Genomic DNA, 16696 nt, shown 5'->3' with positions numbered 1-16696 from the left:
GCAAACCAGACTACAGAGCAGGCAAAGGTGGTTTTGAGCAAAGGACCAGTAATATATTAGCAGAAAAGTTGACACTATTCAAATATGTGAGTGGGTTTGCGAATAAGTGCCAAGTGATTACTGCCAAGTAGGAGTGGCTGCGTCTGTAATGACAGGAATCACAGAAAAATTCTGAATTTGATATTGTGGCAGCAAGTTTTCACTTCACATCCTATTGGGTTATTGAGTGTGCAATCTCCAGTGTACAAAAATGTGCTAAAAGTGGAGGTTTCTAAGTGCATTCTGAAGCGACTGTATCCCCCAGTGAAAGATTCTTACTTACCACACACAGTCATGCCCAAACATAACTTTATCAAAGATGTAAAGACAGATAACACTGTGCTGTTATCTGCAACCCTTAAGGTGTTTTTTTCATCTTCTTCTTTTTTTTTTAATAGCTAGCTGTTGCTGCCCGAATTCTTTATTCCTTGCCACATTTCCTCATATTCCCACACCATCGTTTTTCTAACACTCGTTTCTACCTGACTACGTGATCTCGGTTTTCAGATACCTATGTCTCTCTGGACTCTGATCTTTGCTTGCTGCTTGTCAGATTTGTTTTCTGCTTGTCAGCTTGGTACGAACTTTCTTTACCATTTATAAACTTGACTTTACTTCATCTCCCTGGGATTGGGTTACACTTTTAGATGTGCACCATCGTTACCATGAACTTTGTGACAGGGGTAGAAGTAGACGTGAGAAGACGGAAGTTGCTTGTTGTCTCATAGCAGCTTAACAGAAAGACAAAAGAATGGCAACACGCGTCTAAACTATCTAACTCACCATCTCTGGGGAGGAAACTGACGGGAGGGTTCATTGGTGTTGTCATCTCTAACACTCTTGATGTCAGAAACTGAAAAGGCGCTAAATGTTTCCCCCTTGGTTCCTCTCTGCTGACTCACATCTGAGGATTCGTAATAGTACTGACCAAAGGAAGGAACCTCTGCAGTCTTGTGCTCATCTGTCGTCTCGTATTCTTGTCAGCGACGGTGGCCCTTATTTCGAGATCACAGAGGGCTTAACTGTTGAAGCTAAGGATTAAAGCTAACTGGCCATCGGTCCCTGTGATTCACCAGTCAGTAGGACTCCAGCTGGAACAGTTCCATAATCAGCATTATGGAAAGTGGACCAACCTCTAAAGTGTAGCTCTTCAGTTTTAACACAGTCTTTGTGTTCTGCCACTCACTGATTCAGAGAGTCTTAGCCGTGTCTTGATGACGGTTGTGTATCTGATAACTGGACTTCCAGAGTAGCTAAGCAAGCCACTGGCCAGCTATAAATAACAATAAAACACGGCAAGCTACTGAAGAAAGCCACATCTAGTTGAAAATAAGAAAAGTAATACATATAAATACCATTTCACTTGCCTGCAATGTCAGTAAAATCATTAAATATTTCCCCAAACCTGTTTTTCTTTGTGTCACAACTACCAGCCCTCCTGCTCTTTCCTGAAACTTATTGCTTTGCATGCGGTTAACTGTGTGACCTTTAGCGCGGCGTGCTCTGAATCCAAACTCCGAGAGCAAACACACTGAGCGGCAGATGTAGCAACAATCCTTTCAAAAAAAATAAAGTAATCCATCCCTGGGAATCCAGTTATGCTTACTCTGATTACTACCTTAATGCGTGTAAGATAACCAGGTGTTTACATGAACTGCAATAATCACAGTATTGCCTTGCTGTGGTTGTAATCTAATTATTAAAGTGCACACTGTCTGACTCAGTCTGATAAGCCTGGAGTCGCCAGAGGCTGGAGAGCTGGCTTCAAATTTATGAACAAATTACACTGCATGACATACGGTTATGGTAGCATACTGCTGAGGCCAGCACTTACTCTGGGAAAGTGCGCACGCACCACGCACACACAGATATATTGGCCTTTGATGAAAACAGAACCAGGTCCACTCTGATGTGACAGACATAGACCTTTTTGGAAGGCCTTAATTAAAAAAAACAAAACAAACAAACAGTTTTTGTCCTGCCGGTGATGAAAAAAAATACCTTGAGTTCTGTCTAACTCGATAACTGAGCTAGAGGGGAGATGACCAAGAACCAAGCAGTCGATGTAACGGAGCTCCTGACGTCCAGAGACGTGAGAACTTACCAGAAGGACAGCAGCAGTTCTCTTTTAAACCTCCACGTATAGATGGAAGTCAGTCTAGACTGCTAAAGAGCATTCGCTTTGATCTCGCTGAGATCTCGGGCATCCTGTAATCTGATGAGTCCCTCACTGAGCAGAGCTTGGAGCACACAGCGTCGACTGACGCTACCAGTCACATCTTCAGTGATGTCCCTGGTCTCGTTGAGTGATCTTTCTACCTCATCCTCCAGGCGACCCATCCGGGGATGATCGGGTCCCAGCTCGTGAACGGAAAGCTGCCTAGCTACAGTGCCCTGGATGGTTCACCTCCCCCCCTTAAGCCAGAGCCATCTTCCAGCTCGTTCTGTCGCTACGGTGGTTTTTACAGATGGCTGATCTCTTTCTTGCTCTATCGACACCCAAGGCAGTAAAGGCTCTGGACAGAGTTCGGGCTGCAAGAACCCCTATATCCGACCTCTACTGGGAGAGGCCTAGCTCGCCATCCAAGCAGTTACCAACAAACTCTAATAACTGTCTTCTGATCTCCTGGCTTATACCATCCTGACAATGCCTTTTGTCCCTCTGACCTGTACTGGGATGCTGTGAACCCTAACGCTTTGGTGCTGTAAGGTCACTGGTTTGAATCCCCTCTACATCCATGGCCAAGGTGCTTTGAGCAAGCACCATGCTGTGTAATCATAACTCTTTGTGTGTGTGCAAATCAATGGGATAAATGCAGAGAAAGAATTTCCCCCGGAGGGATCAATAGAGGAAATTTCATACATTTAGTTAATTTAATTAAGGCAAAGCATGACGGTGGCAACATAATTTTATGCAGCTGCTGGACAGAGCCGGACTTGTAACAATGCAATTGCCTTTTGTTGTAACGGTTCAACAAACCCTTAGGCAATATAGGATGCCAAAAGTGACCACTGACACACTACCAACCCTCCCAGGTCCCCGAGACCCGTGTGTATATCCACACCTTTGACGTCTCAGATAAACCAAGCCTGTCTTGTTACATGTCACGTGTCCTGCCGGCCTGGCCCCTCATCTCAAGAATGACCCATCTCTTTTTGGTGCCAAAACAAAAGGACAAATACAAACAATAGCCCGAGGTGTTTGTGGATGTTATGCTATGACCTGCAATCTCGAGAAAAGCAATCTGAATGGTTCTGCTGACATCTAGTGGTTGAAGTGTGAACTGCACGTTATAGATATACTTTCCTAAAATAATGGCATAAGTCATTTTTTTCATATATCAAATATTCAATATTTGGATATTTGGTTAAATTTTTTTGTTTTTTCTGATTATTCCATTATTTTAAGAGGGTGTCAAATGTGAGCAATGTCAGGTGACAGTCCACAAAGGGGTCACAAGAGGTTAGTTATATTTGAAATAGATTCATCAAACTGGTGACGCTGCAGATTTCAAGGGCCAATACTGACATTAAACAGTGCGGCAGAGTGATGAGCTGCTGCGTTTACAGAAATACGGTTAATCCAGTTGATGGTGGTGATGAGTGATTATTAACGTGTGTGTTTTTGTGTGTGCATACTTCCAAGGGCAAACACAGTACACACAATGCATTTGTTTGTGCTGATGTGGGATCAATAACAAATTTCCTGATGGCACTCTTTGGACTGAGTGCATAACTCATTGCGCATGTTATCAGGAAAGGTATAAAATGCATGCCCTTAGAGTATATGGTTGGCCCAGTTCAAGAATATCTCAATCCCAAGTCAGAAGACTAATTGATAATACTCGTGGCCCAGTAGTCACGGTGGCACGTTGGTCAATGTGAGCAGTGACCGACAGCTTGATGTTTCCCTGACCCTTAAAGAGTTCTTGCCCTGTGTTGTATTTTGGTGTGTGGCACAAGCTCATCATTGTTTCTTGGGAGTCAACGTGTCTGACAGGACGGCCAGAGCCAAATTATTCCACATTCCTGTCTAGACGCAGTTGCTTTGTATAATAAAAATGACCCACCTACTTTGCTTCGCTGAAGCAATTGAAATTTGGCACATTTGGCAAACTGCGAGTTCTCCAAATTTCTAACCAGTTTTAGAGAGCCGGTGGGACCGACCTGTCAGCCAGGAAATATTGTTTGATTATTTAATTCAAAATTAGCTACTTCCGTCATGGTCTTTTCACTAAAGCCGTCCCCCAGGGAGTTTGGAGACATCCTGGTAGTTTCAGGATGAAGTGTACAGTTTGAACAGCAATCACCAGCGGTGAGACACCGAATCCTCGCAATCGTCCCGCACCCAAGAATTTAAGAGAACCACTGAGGATACCAAGAGCCCTCTTTAGAACCAGTGTTTGGTTCAGGGTTTCTGCAGGTTTGAACAAGTGGCATTTAAAGCTTTTTAAGACCTTTTTAGGACCATTCTGGGTTCAATTTAAGACCCACACAAAGAAAGGAAAAACCGAGACCCAGAATTACTTTCAAAATAACAAAATATATTGTCTTTCAACTATGAACTCCACTAGTGAGGAACCGAAACATAATAGGCTGGACTTGAGGATAAATAGACATAAGGATTTAAGACTTGACTAAATGTATTTTAAGACGTACAATGCAAAATATGCCCGTATTTAAGACTTTTTAAGGCATTAAATTGACCTTTAAAGAGTTTGCTTACTTTGGGTTTTCTTTCCTCCATATTTTCCATTACTTTTATACTGGGTGATATAATGTATAGATAAATTATATATACGTATAGATAAACATGTATAGATAAATTAAGTTTTTTCACTTGCCGTGTACAAATGAGCAACGACTGGCGAACACTGAAAAGATACAAACAATATTTATTTCCTTACAAACTTCAAAAGGTGATATAATGATGTAAGTAGCTACACGAGTCCTAAATATTGAAGCGTTCACCCTGCGCGGCGACCTCAGCTTGGTATCCATGTGCAAGTATCCGAACTGAAACTCTGAACAAGTGCTGATGTCTCTGTATTGGTCCCACTAGAAGCATTTTAATCTTGATTCTCGGTCCGGGAGGCGACGCTGCCGCTGCCTTTGCCTTTGCGGGGCGTTAGTTCTGGGATGACTGCTGCATGATGACCGAACACAGGCTCAACAACTGGAGGTACTCGTCTGCACCGTCTGCCAGGCACTTATCCACAACCTGAATCAGATGGGGAACACAAGCACAAGACTGAGGATTCATGAGTATATAGAATAAATAAGTAATGAAATCACTCAATTATTACATATTCTCTAATCTATCCATGGCCATTGTGTCTTTCAACTAATGGCCACTGCAGGGCGCTGTGCCACATGCGTGTGTCACTGTGTCAACGTCATTCACTTCCCTTGTCAGTGGTTTTAATGCTTTGGCATATCACTGTATATTAGGATGTAATATTTGAGTATCATATTACATTCGTCTGTTCTGTCCATATTATAACAAGAACCATTATCTATTACAGCAGATTTACGATATTTTATAGGTATTTTTATAATATAACACATGAATGATTTAGCCTTTGGTCTGTGGAGGGAGGTGTGGCCCACCAGCACTCCTCCACTTTAAGTTTGAGTCACAGCTCTGTGCGCACACAGCGTTTCGCATAACAACGGGTCACTTACCGCCATCTTCTCCGTGATGGCCGACTTCTGCTTGTCGTTCAGGTCTCCCTCTATGACAGATTCGTGGAGCTGAGTCAGGATCTGCGAGGCCGCGTACCCTTCATCCACTATGTTCTGGTGGCAGAGGAGACAGTTAAGGCGTGAGAATGCAGGCAAGAGCATTAACATTCGCTGCAGGTCAAAACAGACTGCCCTGAGTAGTATGCCTGGTATGCATATATATTAATCTTTATTTCTCATAGTTAAAAAATGTTGCTTGAAACTTTCTGTCTGCAAAGGAAAAAAAATATTTAGAACAAATAACAACAAAATGAATGTCCCAACAAACAAAGAGCTGCAAATTTAGGACACAATGCGCCGACATGACATTTAGGACACCCACCCTGATAGCTATGTCTAATTTCTCAAAGGTTCCCGTGAGGCTTAGCTGGAGCAGGTTGTCAATCACTTTCGAAGGGACAACCTGTCAGAGAGTGGACACAGATTGACAAAAGACATTGAAATATGAAACTGAAATGTTACTGGTAAGCTCTCAAGTGTGCAGGACATTTTAAATAAAGATAATAATCCATTATTTCAATTAGTCCGACCTCTTATATGATAGAAGTAAACTCTATTACTCACCCCAGCTATTTCCGTGATACTGCTCTCTGCAATTTCTTTGTTGACGTTGAGACGTGCAGCGCTCTGGAGAAACGTGATGGCTTTCCGTAGATCTCCCTCAGACACCTTCACCAACGCTGCTATACTCTAAACAAAAAGACATCACACAGCACAACGATTCTTTCAGCTTCAGTTCCTAAGAATCAAGTGTGAAGTCTTGTGTGGCCAGATAAAATGTAAGTTTCTTGTTTTAGATTAAATGAGCCACACTAGAGACGTGAAACTCCAACAAGTCACCAGTAACCCTTTGAAATTCCTGTCATTTTCGCCTAAAACGGCATACCTAAAGTAAATTTAAAGCTGCTCTCGAACCATTTGGACTATAGACATGCACCTGAAAGGACTGCCTTCAAAATGACAGCAGGTTGGTAGTGTGGACTGGAATACACAATGGGACCAATTCAAATTTGACAATAATACCGCGGAAAATCTGTATTCGACTTGGGATTTTAGGCCCAGGTCGACTCGCCTTTGGTGCGCTTTCACATCACTAGAAGGTCTGGGGTCTGACCTCACACTGTGAGAGCTGCTTTTTAATATATATATATATATATTTTAACATTTTCAGTTTGTTGATGACCTGAAGAATGGACCGCTCAAACCCCTGCTCTTTCAAAAGGCTGCAGATATTTGAATAAATCACTGTATCCTGCCCAGAGTCTGACATCTGACGCAGGAATCTCCTCTTCTCGGATGCAGACCGCTGCCATCATCGTTAAGAAAACGTGGGATATCGCTACACAAGCTGCATATAAACACAGTCGCACATGCATTCCCCAATCGGTGCAATTTCCCAAACATAATGTAGGGCTAATTCGCCTATCAACTTCCATTAACGATCGCATAACAGCACATTTGATTTGATTGATTGACAAAAAAAAAAAAAAAACTGCCCTGCAGAGATCGGTCTTCAAAGGAGTAGAACAAAACTTTGCTCTTATTTTGAGCAGGAGCTTGTACAGTGATACAGCCTGAAAGGCCGTGTGTGCCAAAATCAGAATGTAACAGGCAGATATATCAACTTCAGAGCGAAAAACCCAGGTGGATGGAGCATTCCTGTTCACATCAAAGCCGATAAAATCTCGGGTCGATTGCCGGATCGAGTGTTTTTTTCGCTCGATGTGAAAGGGGCTTTTGACACCGTTCGTTCTGAGGACAGCACCAGGCGTGCCAAGAGTGTGCCAGAGACACGGTAAACAGCCATCTATTGGGTCAATTGAGGTGTCAATCAAAAGTTTGGTGTCGTGGTGTGGCCAATACATGCGAGCTAACGGAAGCTAACCATCGAGAACATGTAGAAAACATGCGCTTTTAAATGAATGTGTGAAAGCTTGCTGCAGTCCACATTGTGCCTTTACAGATCAAATAATTAGTGTGGATTAACTATTTTACTGGAGGACATTTACTGGAGCCTTGGCAACGTAACAGGACCATTTTTGTTGTTGAGTTTAATCTGCTCTTGGATTACTGTGAGCCTCAATAGATGAGTCGTACACATTTTTGTGTTTGTGACTGGGGTGACTAAGTGTTTACTGAGCCTGCAGCTATGATGGCATCCTGAAATAGTATGCATTAGTCACAATCTTCTTCTTCATATATATATATTTGTTTACCTCTTTGGTGTATTTGAGGTTCTCCTTGTCACAGATCTCTAACAAGCGCTCTTCTTGGATTTTATTGGCCAGAGGTTTGAAGCGAAACTTGGAACATCTGGAGGTAAGAGGTTCGATAATCCTACGGAAACACAAAGACACACCACAGGGTCAGGATCGGTCACAACAACAACAACAAAAAAAGTGCTGTTGTGTTTGTCTCCTCGTTTCTCAGCAGTCGGCTGACCTGCTTATGTAGTTACAGATGAGACAGAAGCGGGTGGTGCGAGACTCCTTCTCCATCGTCCGCCTGAGGGCGGCCTGAGCCGGCCCCGTCATGGAGTCCGCCTCGTCAAGGATGACTATCTTGAACGGAGGACACGGCTTCCCGCTGTGAAACACAACAACAACAAGCAGGGCGTGTGAAAATTTATTATCTCAAAAAGAGTTCACCAACAAGGCGCTGACTCTTTTCAAGAAGTTATTACCAAGCTTCTCTGTTTGTTTAGGGAAATCCTTAGGAACTGTATTATTCTAAATAGATGGTATTCATATGAAGTTCTTTGCAAGGCAAAAATGAATACTACAGTTTGAGAGTAACTGTGCAAACTCCAAGGACTTGTGAGGACTATGTGAGCACAGAATTCTTTCCACCACCTTCAAGAAATGTTCAGTGTTTCCTTCTTTCTTTCAGTACGTGTGTTTCTTTGGTGGGTTTAAGTAGTAGTCAAGTAGACTTTTTTTATATTGTGTGCCCCTGAGACCACATCAGGCCAAATCTAGATAAGTCAAATGTGGAGCAGATGAATAGGGGGACCTAAACCTTTATATTATCCTTTGATTGATTATTGCCTTTTTCATCCTCAAAAAACCCAAAGATCATTTCAACAGGTTTAAGTCTTTAGTGGCTTTTAACAACAGTAAGGGGATCAAAAAGGTCTGTCTTTCAGGATTGTCCTTTAAGTTTGTCTGAACTGGAGGGATAACTTCAACACAGCACTTCACACACATTTATGCTCACGGCTCCACAGATTCTAACTACAGAGGGATTTAAGTCTCCCCCAGTTCTTTAGCAAAGTTCCCTTCCCATGTTCGGATTTTAACGCTCAGGTGGCAGTGAGAGATACCAGGATAATTGTGTTACGCAGTCGGTGCTACTCACTCCGAGCGGGTCCCAGCCACAGTGAGCTGAGCGAAGTTCTTGACTTTATCTCTGATGACCTGGATGCCTCGTTCATCGGAGGCATTAAGCTCCAGCACCCTCTGCCTGTACAGCTCTGGACTGAGGGATAAAAAGCAAACAGGATGGAAACGGAAAGAGGAAAACACATGAGAATGACCGGTAGAGAGGCAGCCGTGCAAACACAAACAGCTCAAAACGTCTACTTCGTACACACATCATCGTTAACAACACAGTGAGATTCTTCTTCTTAACAGTTCCCTCACCCATAAAGGTCTCTGGCAGCGGCTAAGATGGTCGAGGTCTTTCCTGTTCCCGGGGGGCCATAGAACAGCAAGTTTGGAAGCTGCAATCAAAACACAACCAAAGAAAGGAGTCCTTCAACAGATGTCAATCCAGACATTTTTTCATAAATATACACACCTGCCATAAACTTGCAGGCGGTGGAGCTTTAAAAACAAAAAAAGTAAAAACTCATTTCCAGACACCTGCTACTACCATCAACATTGGAGGGACCATTTTGCTTAAATCGCTTGGTTATCTGGCTACTTTAGTAGCAATTTTATCTGACTTTTAGTTTTAATCAGGAAGCACCAAGTTGTATATAGCTCATTGTAACCTGTTTTTGTTAGTTTTGGAGGGCAAACCCTTTAACATTTTAAAGCAGTGGGATTCTTGTGCCATAATTAAATGGAATCCATATCATACGATGCAACACATTAGATCTGCTCTATTTACTTGGGCCAAACCGATACTGTAATTACTACATAACTGCTTTGCATCTGGACTATGAGGGTGGTTATAAAACATTTTCACGAGACTCATGTAATAGGTTTATGCTTACATCTGCTCCCTCGAGAGACTTCTTCAGCACTGCTACAACCTCCTCCTGAAAGGCGACCTCATCCACACACTTTGGCCGGCTGGAATATGCAAAAAAGACCCCAAAACTTATTAAAACTGTATTTCTTTGACATGTTGTTTCGCTGATTAATTTACACCACCCTGAAATGGGTATGGCCGGCACAGTCATGTGGAAAAGCGTGAATTCCTTTATATTCCTTTATATGTGCAGTGTGGGGAGTCAAGGTTCAGTACATTTAAAGAAGAGCAGTGGCAGTGAAAACAAAGCAATTACATGCATATGTAAAAGAATGTAAATACTGTTCTAGTGGATTCATCCATTCAAACAGATGTAAAGTACAGATTTGTGAGACACACTTACTATTTCTCTACCCAGGGAATTGCCTTGGCTTTCTTCTCTGAACTGGGCCCTGCCTTGTCTTTCTGAGGTCTGGCTGTCTGGATAGTCGCTCCTTTCAAAAAGGCCTGCATGACTCCTGAAAGCAGATGTAACATCCAGGGATTAACAAGCCGCACACATGCTGAAGCACTGCAAACATTGTAAATAGTGTAAACAGAACTGGGCAAAACCGAATTTAAAACGCATAAATAACAGCATGGATGTATGATTTGATCATTTTCATCATTTTTTTTTCTGCAAGTAGTTTGTTTATGAGACTGACATGCAATAACGTTAGCAGCACGGTGGATAGCACTGTCTTTTGTTACCGAGCTCGTTATTCAGAAAGGAGTGTATTGATAGATACCCGACTGCACAGATGGAATGAGACTAGTGGTGGGAGGATCGCAGCTAGGAAGAATGACTCTTTATATAATAAAATAGTGGTTTTGTGCAATTGTGTAGCGTATAGTATTAGATCGCGTAGCAGTAAGTAACACAGTAGCACTATTAGCGCGCTAACTTCACCATCGCTGTGTTTACTGTAAGCTAATGGCGTTAGCTTCCTGCTAGCTGAGGATCACGCAAACGGACGCGTCGAATTTATATTGCACGTCAAGGTCTGCTAAGACAAACTGTTACCTGAAGATGTCAAAGTCTGGGTGACTAAACAACGACGCCTCGATACGATGTTGCCTCTGACAACTTTAGTTCGCTTGTCCTACATGCGCAACAACAGGAGCGTATTCCCGCGCTGGAGGCGAACATAACTTCCGGCAACGTCACCTAGTGGCGTCCAATCAGAGGGCGCGAATGTCTCCCATTTCCTCACTGACGTCGGCGTAGACCCCTCCCTCCTATCCGCGTCTGTCGTATCTACGGAAGAGCATTAGGGCAACCCAGAGGCAACCCATCCATGAGAGAAAAAAAAATGAGAGGAAGAATTTTATCTTTGACATGCACTTCGAGAAAATAGTCGAAAAAATGTCGAGACTGAAGGTGAAATACAATGTCGAAAAAAGTCAAAACACAATGTCGAGAATATACTGAAGAGTCAGAGCCACCGATGTTTATTTATTTATTACCGCTATTCTATCTTCTAATCACTACATGTTTTTATCCATTGTTGCTTTAATTTATTTGTAATCTAAATGGTTTTAAGCATACATTTAAAAACTCATAAATTGTTACTGGTGCCGAATGTTCCCTTTGTTAGGGATCTTAGGGGCCTGTAATTGCGTGGCTGAGTGGAGGGGTGGGATCACAGATGTGTGCTGCTAATAAGTGTCTGCTTTAATCTCCACAGTCCCAGGAGCATTAGGTCGTTGAGAGATGCTGATGCCCCTGCCTGCCGTTGTTTGCTCGATGCAAAATGTGGAGGAGGATTTGCAGGCTGTCTCTGGCAGCATTGAATGAATCCAGAAAGCCCGTGCATGAATGATGAATGAAGGGTGGAGACTAATTGTTTGTTTTGTTTGAGCCGTCTGCTGAAGGTGGTTCAATAAGAGATGCTTTTCAATGACTCCTCTTTTAAGCGACTGAAAAATTCTAATATTTAAAGATGCCCTTTCCCCCTGTTTTATTTCTCTTTCAGTAAATTTAATGAAACCAGCTGATATTTGACTTTGAAGATCTGCCAGCGCCTCATGAGCTCCAGTCCGTGTACAGCGGAGCTCCAGGCACCAGGATTTCTCTCTTGGACCTATTAACCCCCACCCCACCCTACCCTATCCATCCACCCTCCGCTCTGTTTCTCTCCCTCCGCCCTGCAGGCAGGTGTAGCAGCTGCCTGATTCGTTCATTTTCCCCCTCCGTGACTCAGCTTCTTTATTATAGCAAACAGAGCCTCATCAAAAGCAGGAGCAGTGATTTCCTATGCACATCAACCTCGAGGAGACTCCCTGTAAGTGGGTGGACTCAGCCGCCTTCTTACTTTCATAAGGACTATTGTTGTTGTTTTTTTTTGTTTTGTTTTGTTTTGTTTTTTTGTTGTTGTGGCTGTTTTTCTCTGATCTGGCTCTGAGGATTATACGATTTGTTTTTCACTTGAAGTCTTGGAGTATCATGAAAAGGATTGGAAAACTTGGTGGCCGGTGCGTTAATAATTAGCTTTTAAACTAACTAATCAGGAGCCATTTTGTACAAATCTTCTGACAGCTGCCTAGTTTATGGACTGAAAGAGTGACAAATTGTCTCTTTGTTCTCTGATTGACTGACTGGCTAGGTGTTTATTTACTGCATGACTTCCTCACAGATTAACTTGCTATTTTTTTTCCCACAGAACACTGTCTGACCGTTTATTTTAATCATTTACTAGGTCACCCTTTTTTTTATTCAGGTGTCTTTCACCTGTGCGTCACCAAGATGATTCTTTTATTCACAGACTTACTATTTAGCTGAATGGCTGGGAGTGGCATCATCATCATCCTCAGCCTTTGTGACTGTGTGGATTTGCATGAATTGATGAAGAAGAAAGGGGACTTGGTGTGATAATAATATATACATATATATTAAAAAAAAACCTGCACTAATAAGCAGCAGCAAAGGAGAAGCAAACCTGCTTAGGATAATATTGGATTAGGGAGCAAAAGGAGGGGGAGATTCTCAGAAACAGACGAGTGACGAGAGGAGGCGTGGCAGCGGAGGGAAAGAGAGAGAGAGAGAGAGACCAGGAGAGGAGTGGATGCGACCTACACCGTGAGATGCTGTGCTGGCTGAGACAGGACGAGATGTCGGTCCAGGAGCTGCTACAGAGGGTGCAGTGTGTCATCACTCATGTCGGTAAGTCATCACACGCCTCGCCGTTTCTCTCGCCTGTGCGTTTGCGCGGAGAGCTTGAAAGTGTCTCCTGGGAAAGCGCGCAGAGAGCCCCGCTCCTTCTGGGAAAGCTGAGGTGGAGGAAGCATCTCTATGGAAATCCTTTCGCTTGGTTGAAAATGTAACAAGAGGCAGAGGATGCAGAGCAGATGAAAGGGAGGCAGGGAGTTTCCATCCTCTCATCAGGACCACTGAGGGAAGAGGGACGCTGAGGGATGCGCTGGCAGAGGAGAGCAGGAGTCTGGATTTGATTTGATTAGTTTTTCCGTTTCACATTTGAAGATGTATTCTTTGAGCCGTTCCATATTTTACAGCACAAACTGATCGTTTGATTCATCTGAGTGAACGTTTGCAGAGAGAAGCATCTCGTGTTCACGTTCATGTCCTTTTTAATGATTTACCAGGAGACAATTGCAGCAGACACACTATATACAGCAACTGCAGCTTGGTTGTGACTCTCTACACTTCCAGGTGTAAAATCTTCTCTTTCTGTATATACCCTGATCCGTCCATCTTTGTCTCATCACTCCTTTCCATTGCTTACTTGACCTTCCCACCATTCTACCTTCCCTCCTGTCCATCCTGTTGTAGCCTCCCCACACCCCCTTTTGTATTTTATCATTGGCTCCTTTCTCCTTGTCCTCACCTCCTCCCTCCCTCTTCCCTCTTCCTCCTCTCTACTTCTGCATCCGGGTTGTTTCCTGGATGGTGGAGAAGTAGGTTAATGTGCCACGTTGGCGACCATTGCGCCGTATTCTCCATTACTGCGCTGCCTACACTGCATAGTATCCAGGAGGGCAGGGTAGCGGCGGAGGAGGAGGAGGAGGGCCTGTGCAGAGCGTTACTATGGAAACTGAGCGTGACTTAATTTACTGGGAGCCAGGCTCACACTGTATGCTGCCACCGGTGTTAGTAGCACTGATGACAGCATGATGATGTCAGTCTAGTGAATTTGAAGGCCAGGGGCAACACCTTGTGATGTTTTGCATGTTTTTTGTGTTTGTGTCGAGCTACATCCAGCTGGGGATGGATGCCTGACATGGATAACACCAGAATCTTAGTACTTGTACTGCATCCTCATTTCCTAAATGACTTAAGCAAGGTTATGGTTAGACACACAGTCTTCATTTAGTCTTCTGCATAACCACCGTGATGTCTCTTTTATTTGTTTTCCACTGTTTCTTTTTTCCCCCCTTCCCAACAACACAATGTTCACTCACCTGCAGAGAGTCTTTTGTTCCTACAGGAGCCTGGACCACAGCATAGCTGTGGGCTGTAATTATATCATCACAGTGGAAGACCTCATACTGTAAACACGAGCCATTTACATAACTCTATAATTGAGCAAATGCTTTCATCTTGGGAGTATCATTCGATGAGGGTACCCGACCACTGTTTATAGACTTGCCAGTTTGTGCACTTCTCTGTAGTCTCTTTCTCCTTTCAATTCCACAAATGAAGCAATGTAACTGATGTGTGCTGAAAAAGACTCCCCTTGAAGTGAGCTAAATGTCTGGAAACTGAAGGGAAATATCCTTACATGTAGGATGAGAGAAAGCTGAGAGATGAGAAGGGCCCTCAGGTCAGCTCACAGTTTAATAAATTATTATCAGTCCAATCTGTCTGTTTGTACATGTGTGCGTTTCCGAGTGTCTGAACTATGAGACGATGGTCAGTTAAAATGCTTAATGTTTAGACGATGAGCTACTCAAAATCAAACTCCAGTATGAATTCTCATGTAAAGCAGCCATTATGTTAGTTTGCTGCTGTACATTATTCAGTTATCAAAGCTCTCCTCTTAAACTGTATGAAGAAATCCAAACATTAAGGAATAAAGTACAGGAAAGGTATAGGTTCCGTTACTGATTTATCAGATATTTACTCATGTGTATTCAGTGCATCTAGGTTATAGTTGTGATAGATAAAGCATGATGGCAGTTTAGGGTTGACTTGCATGATGTGCTTGGAGTATACGTACACCGATCAGACATAACATTATGACCACCTTCCTGATATTGTGTGCGTCTCCATTGAGCCTTCACAACAGTTTTGACCCATCATGTGACAAGTAATCCCTCTCTGGAAGTAAAGGAGGTTGCACTGATAGGGAGAGGGTGGGATGAAAATAGATTTTTGAATATTTTATCCAATGCTGCTTCGCATTTCCTTCGCATTTCCTGTTCCTGTTTTGAAAGTTTCATCCTTGGCGTTTTGTGTCTGCTCAGCTTCCCCTTTGTTCGCTTGAATGGTTTCTCCTGGTGCGTTCCTCATGCGTTTCACCTGTGGCTCGTTAACACATCACACTGTGTCAGGGGTCCTAGGTCAAGTTGTCTGAACTACCTGCTTGCTCATGTACCTTTCAAGTCTGGTGTTTCTATTCAGCTCTATGTGGTGCTTGGTTTGCAGAGTTTTGTGCTGCTTTCATCTTTTTGGATTACCCTGGTTCACACTGCAGCGCTTTTCGTTACCTCAATCGTAAGTCTCCCTTGCTACATATCATAACAGTGGCCAAAATAATGACTGAAGGTGATTATTAAACTTGTGTTGTGTGACAGGAAAACTGCTTCCTAAGAAAAGGGGGAATGTGATACCTGGGTGATGGCCCACATACTCTACAAGGAATTTCAGGCATGCTGGTGTAAGGACAGAACTTGCTGTCAGTGCGAGCAATGGTGATGAAGATACCACACATGCACATATTAAATGGCCTTTCTTGGGTACAGTTAATATCAAGGAAAGCAAAGGCATGTGAAAAGGAGTTTGAGGAGAGGGTCACAATGTATAGTGATAGAACAGCTGTTGCCTGCACCGCAACCATGGGAGTACTCCCGATTCTCCTTCACTTCTACCCACCGACGGCCGCTAAGGGGTTGTGATATTCCCCCAGTCCGACAACCCCCACCCCTCACCCTAGTTCCCAGCCAACTCCCAACCAGCTCCCAACCTTTGTTGTCATGACGTCAGAGCTGTATTCTCTATGCTTCCTCTTCCTGTCTATCATACAGGAGCGGTGGCGGTGAGGCCATGTCACCATATCCTTTGGAAACTGTTTGTCTTCTTGTGAGCAGGAACGGTCTGCTGGATGGGAGCCAGCTGTCCATTCCTGCTCACAACAACAGGATTGACACACAAGAGAACAAGAGAACTTTGATTTCACAGTCTTAGCCTTATTTTCTCACTGCTCAATTTTTCTATGCAGGTCATTGTTGAGTAAGCCGAGGTCAAGTAAGCTGGTGACCAGCTTAGTTTTTATGTGGATGACTAAACACCAGGCTCGCTGAAGGAAGCAAGCTCGAGGCGTACTCCAAAATAGAGCTGGATGCAGACATGCAGTTGTTTCTGTGTTTACTGCAGTGGGAGTCTGTATGTGCACAGTCCTTCCGCAACACAGCTTAGATGCTCAGGATCTGGATTGAGTTACAGTAACATTATGGCTCAGGAAATTTTAACTACTTTGTTTAAGATTTGGGAAAGGAT

At 43.3% G+C, this 16696-nt stretch overlaps 2 protein-coding genes across 3 annotated transcripts in view; one reads left to right on the top strand and one right to left on the bottom strand.

Moving 5' to 3' along the window:
* Positions 1-4914: 4914 nt before the first annotated feature.
* Positions 4915-11203, bottom strand: rfc4 (replication factor C (activator 1) 4). Its single transcript, XM_047587299.1, has 11 exons — positions 11045-11203; positions 10385-10499; positions 10004-10082; positions 9426-9505; positions 9142-9261; positions 8227-8370; positions 8001-8121; positions 6349-6474; positions 6107-6187; positions 5725-5838; positions 4915-5260 (listed from the first exon to the last, which is right to left on the bottom strand). The coding sequence occupies exons 2-11, from the start codon at positions 10492-10494 to the stop codon at positions 5168-5170; spliced, it is 1068 nt and encodes a 355-aa protein (XP_047443255.1). The 5' UTR covers positions 10495-10499; positions 11045-11203; the 3' UTR covers positions 4915-5167.
* A 1116-nt stretch (positions 11204-12319) lies between these two features.
* Positions 12320-16696, top strand: part of mcf2l2 (MCF.2 cell line derived transforming sequence-like 2) — an 86265-nt gene continuing 81888 nt past the window's right edge. The window contains exon 1 of one of the 2 annotated variants that reach the window (XM_047586096.1): positions 12320-13183. In XM_047586096.1, the coding sequence (XP_047442052.1) occupies positions 13105-13183 (79 nt within the window). In that variant the 5' untranslated portion in view covers positions 12320-13104. The remainder of the gene's footprint in view (positions 13184-16696) is intronic. The other variant, XM_047586097.1, reaches the window with a different exon arrangement.

Source organism: Mugil cephalus, chromosome 6 (assembly GCF_022458985.1).
Source record: "Mugil cephalus isolate CIBA_MC_2020 chromosome 6, CIBA_Mcephalus_1.1, whole genome shotgun sequence".
Lineage (NCBI taxonomy): Eukaryota > Metazoa > Chordata > Actinopteri > Mugiliformes > Mugilidae > Mugil > Mugil cephalus.
The sequence above is the reverse complement of the archived record's forward strand: the minus strand, read 5'-3'. Positions and strand labels throughout refer to the sequence as shown.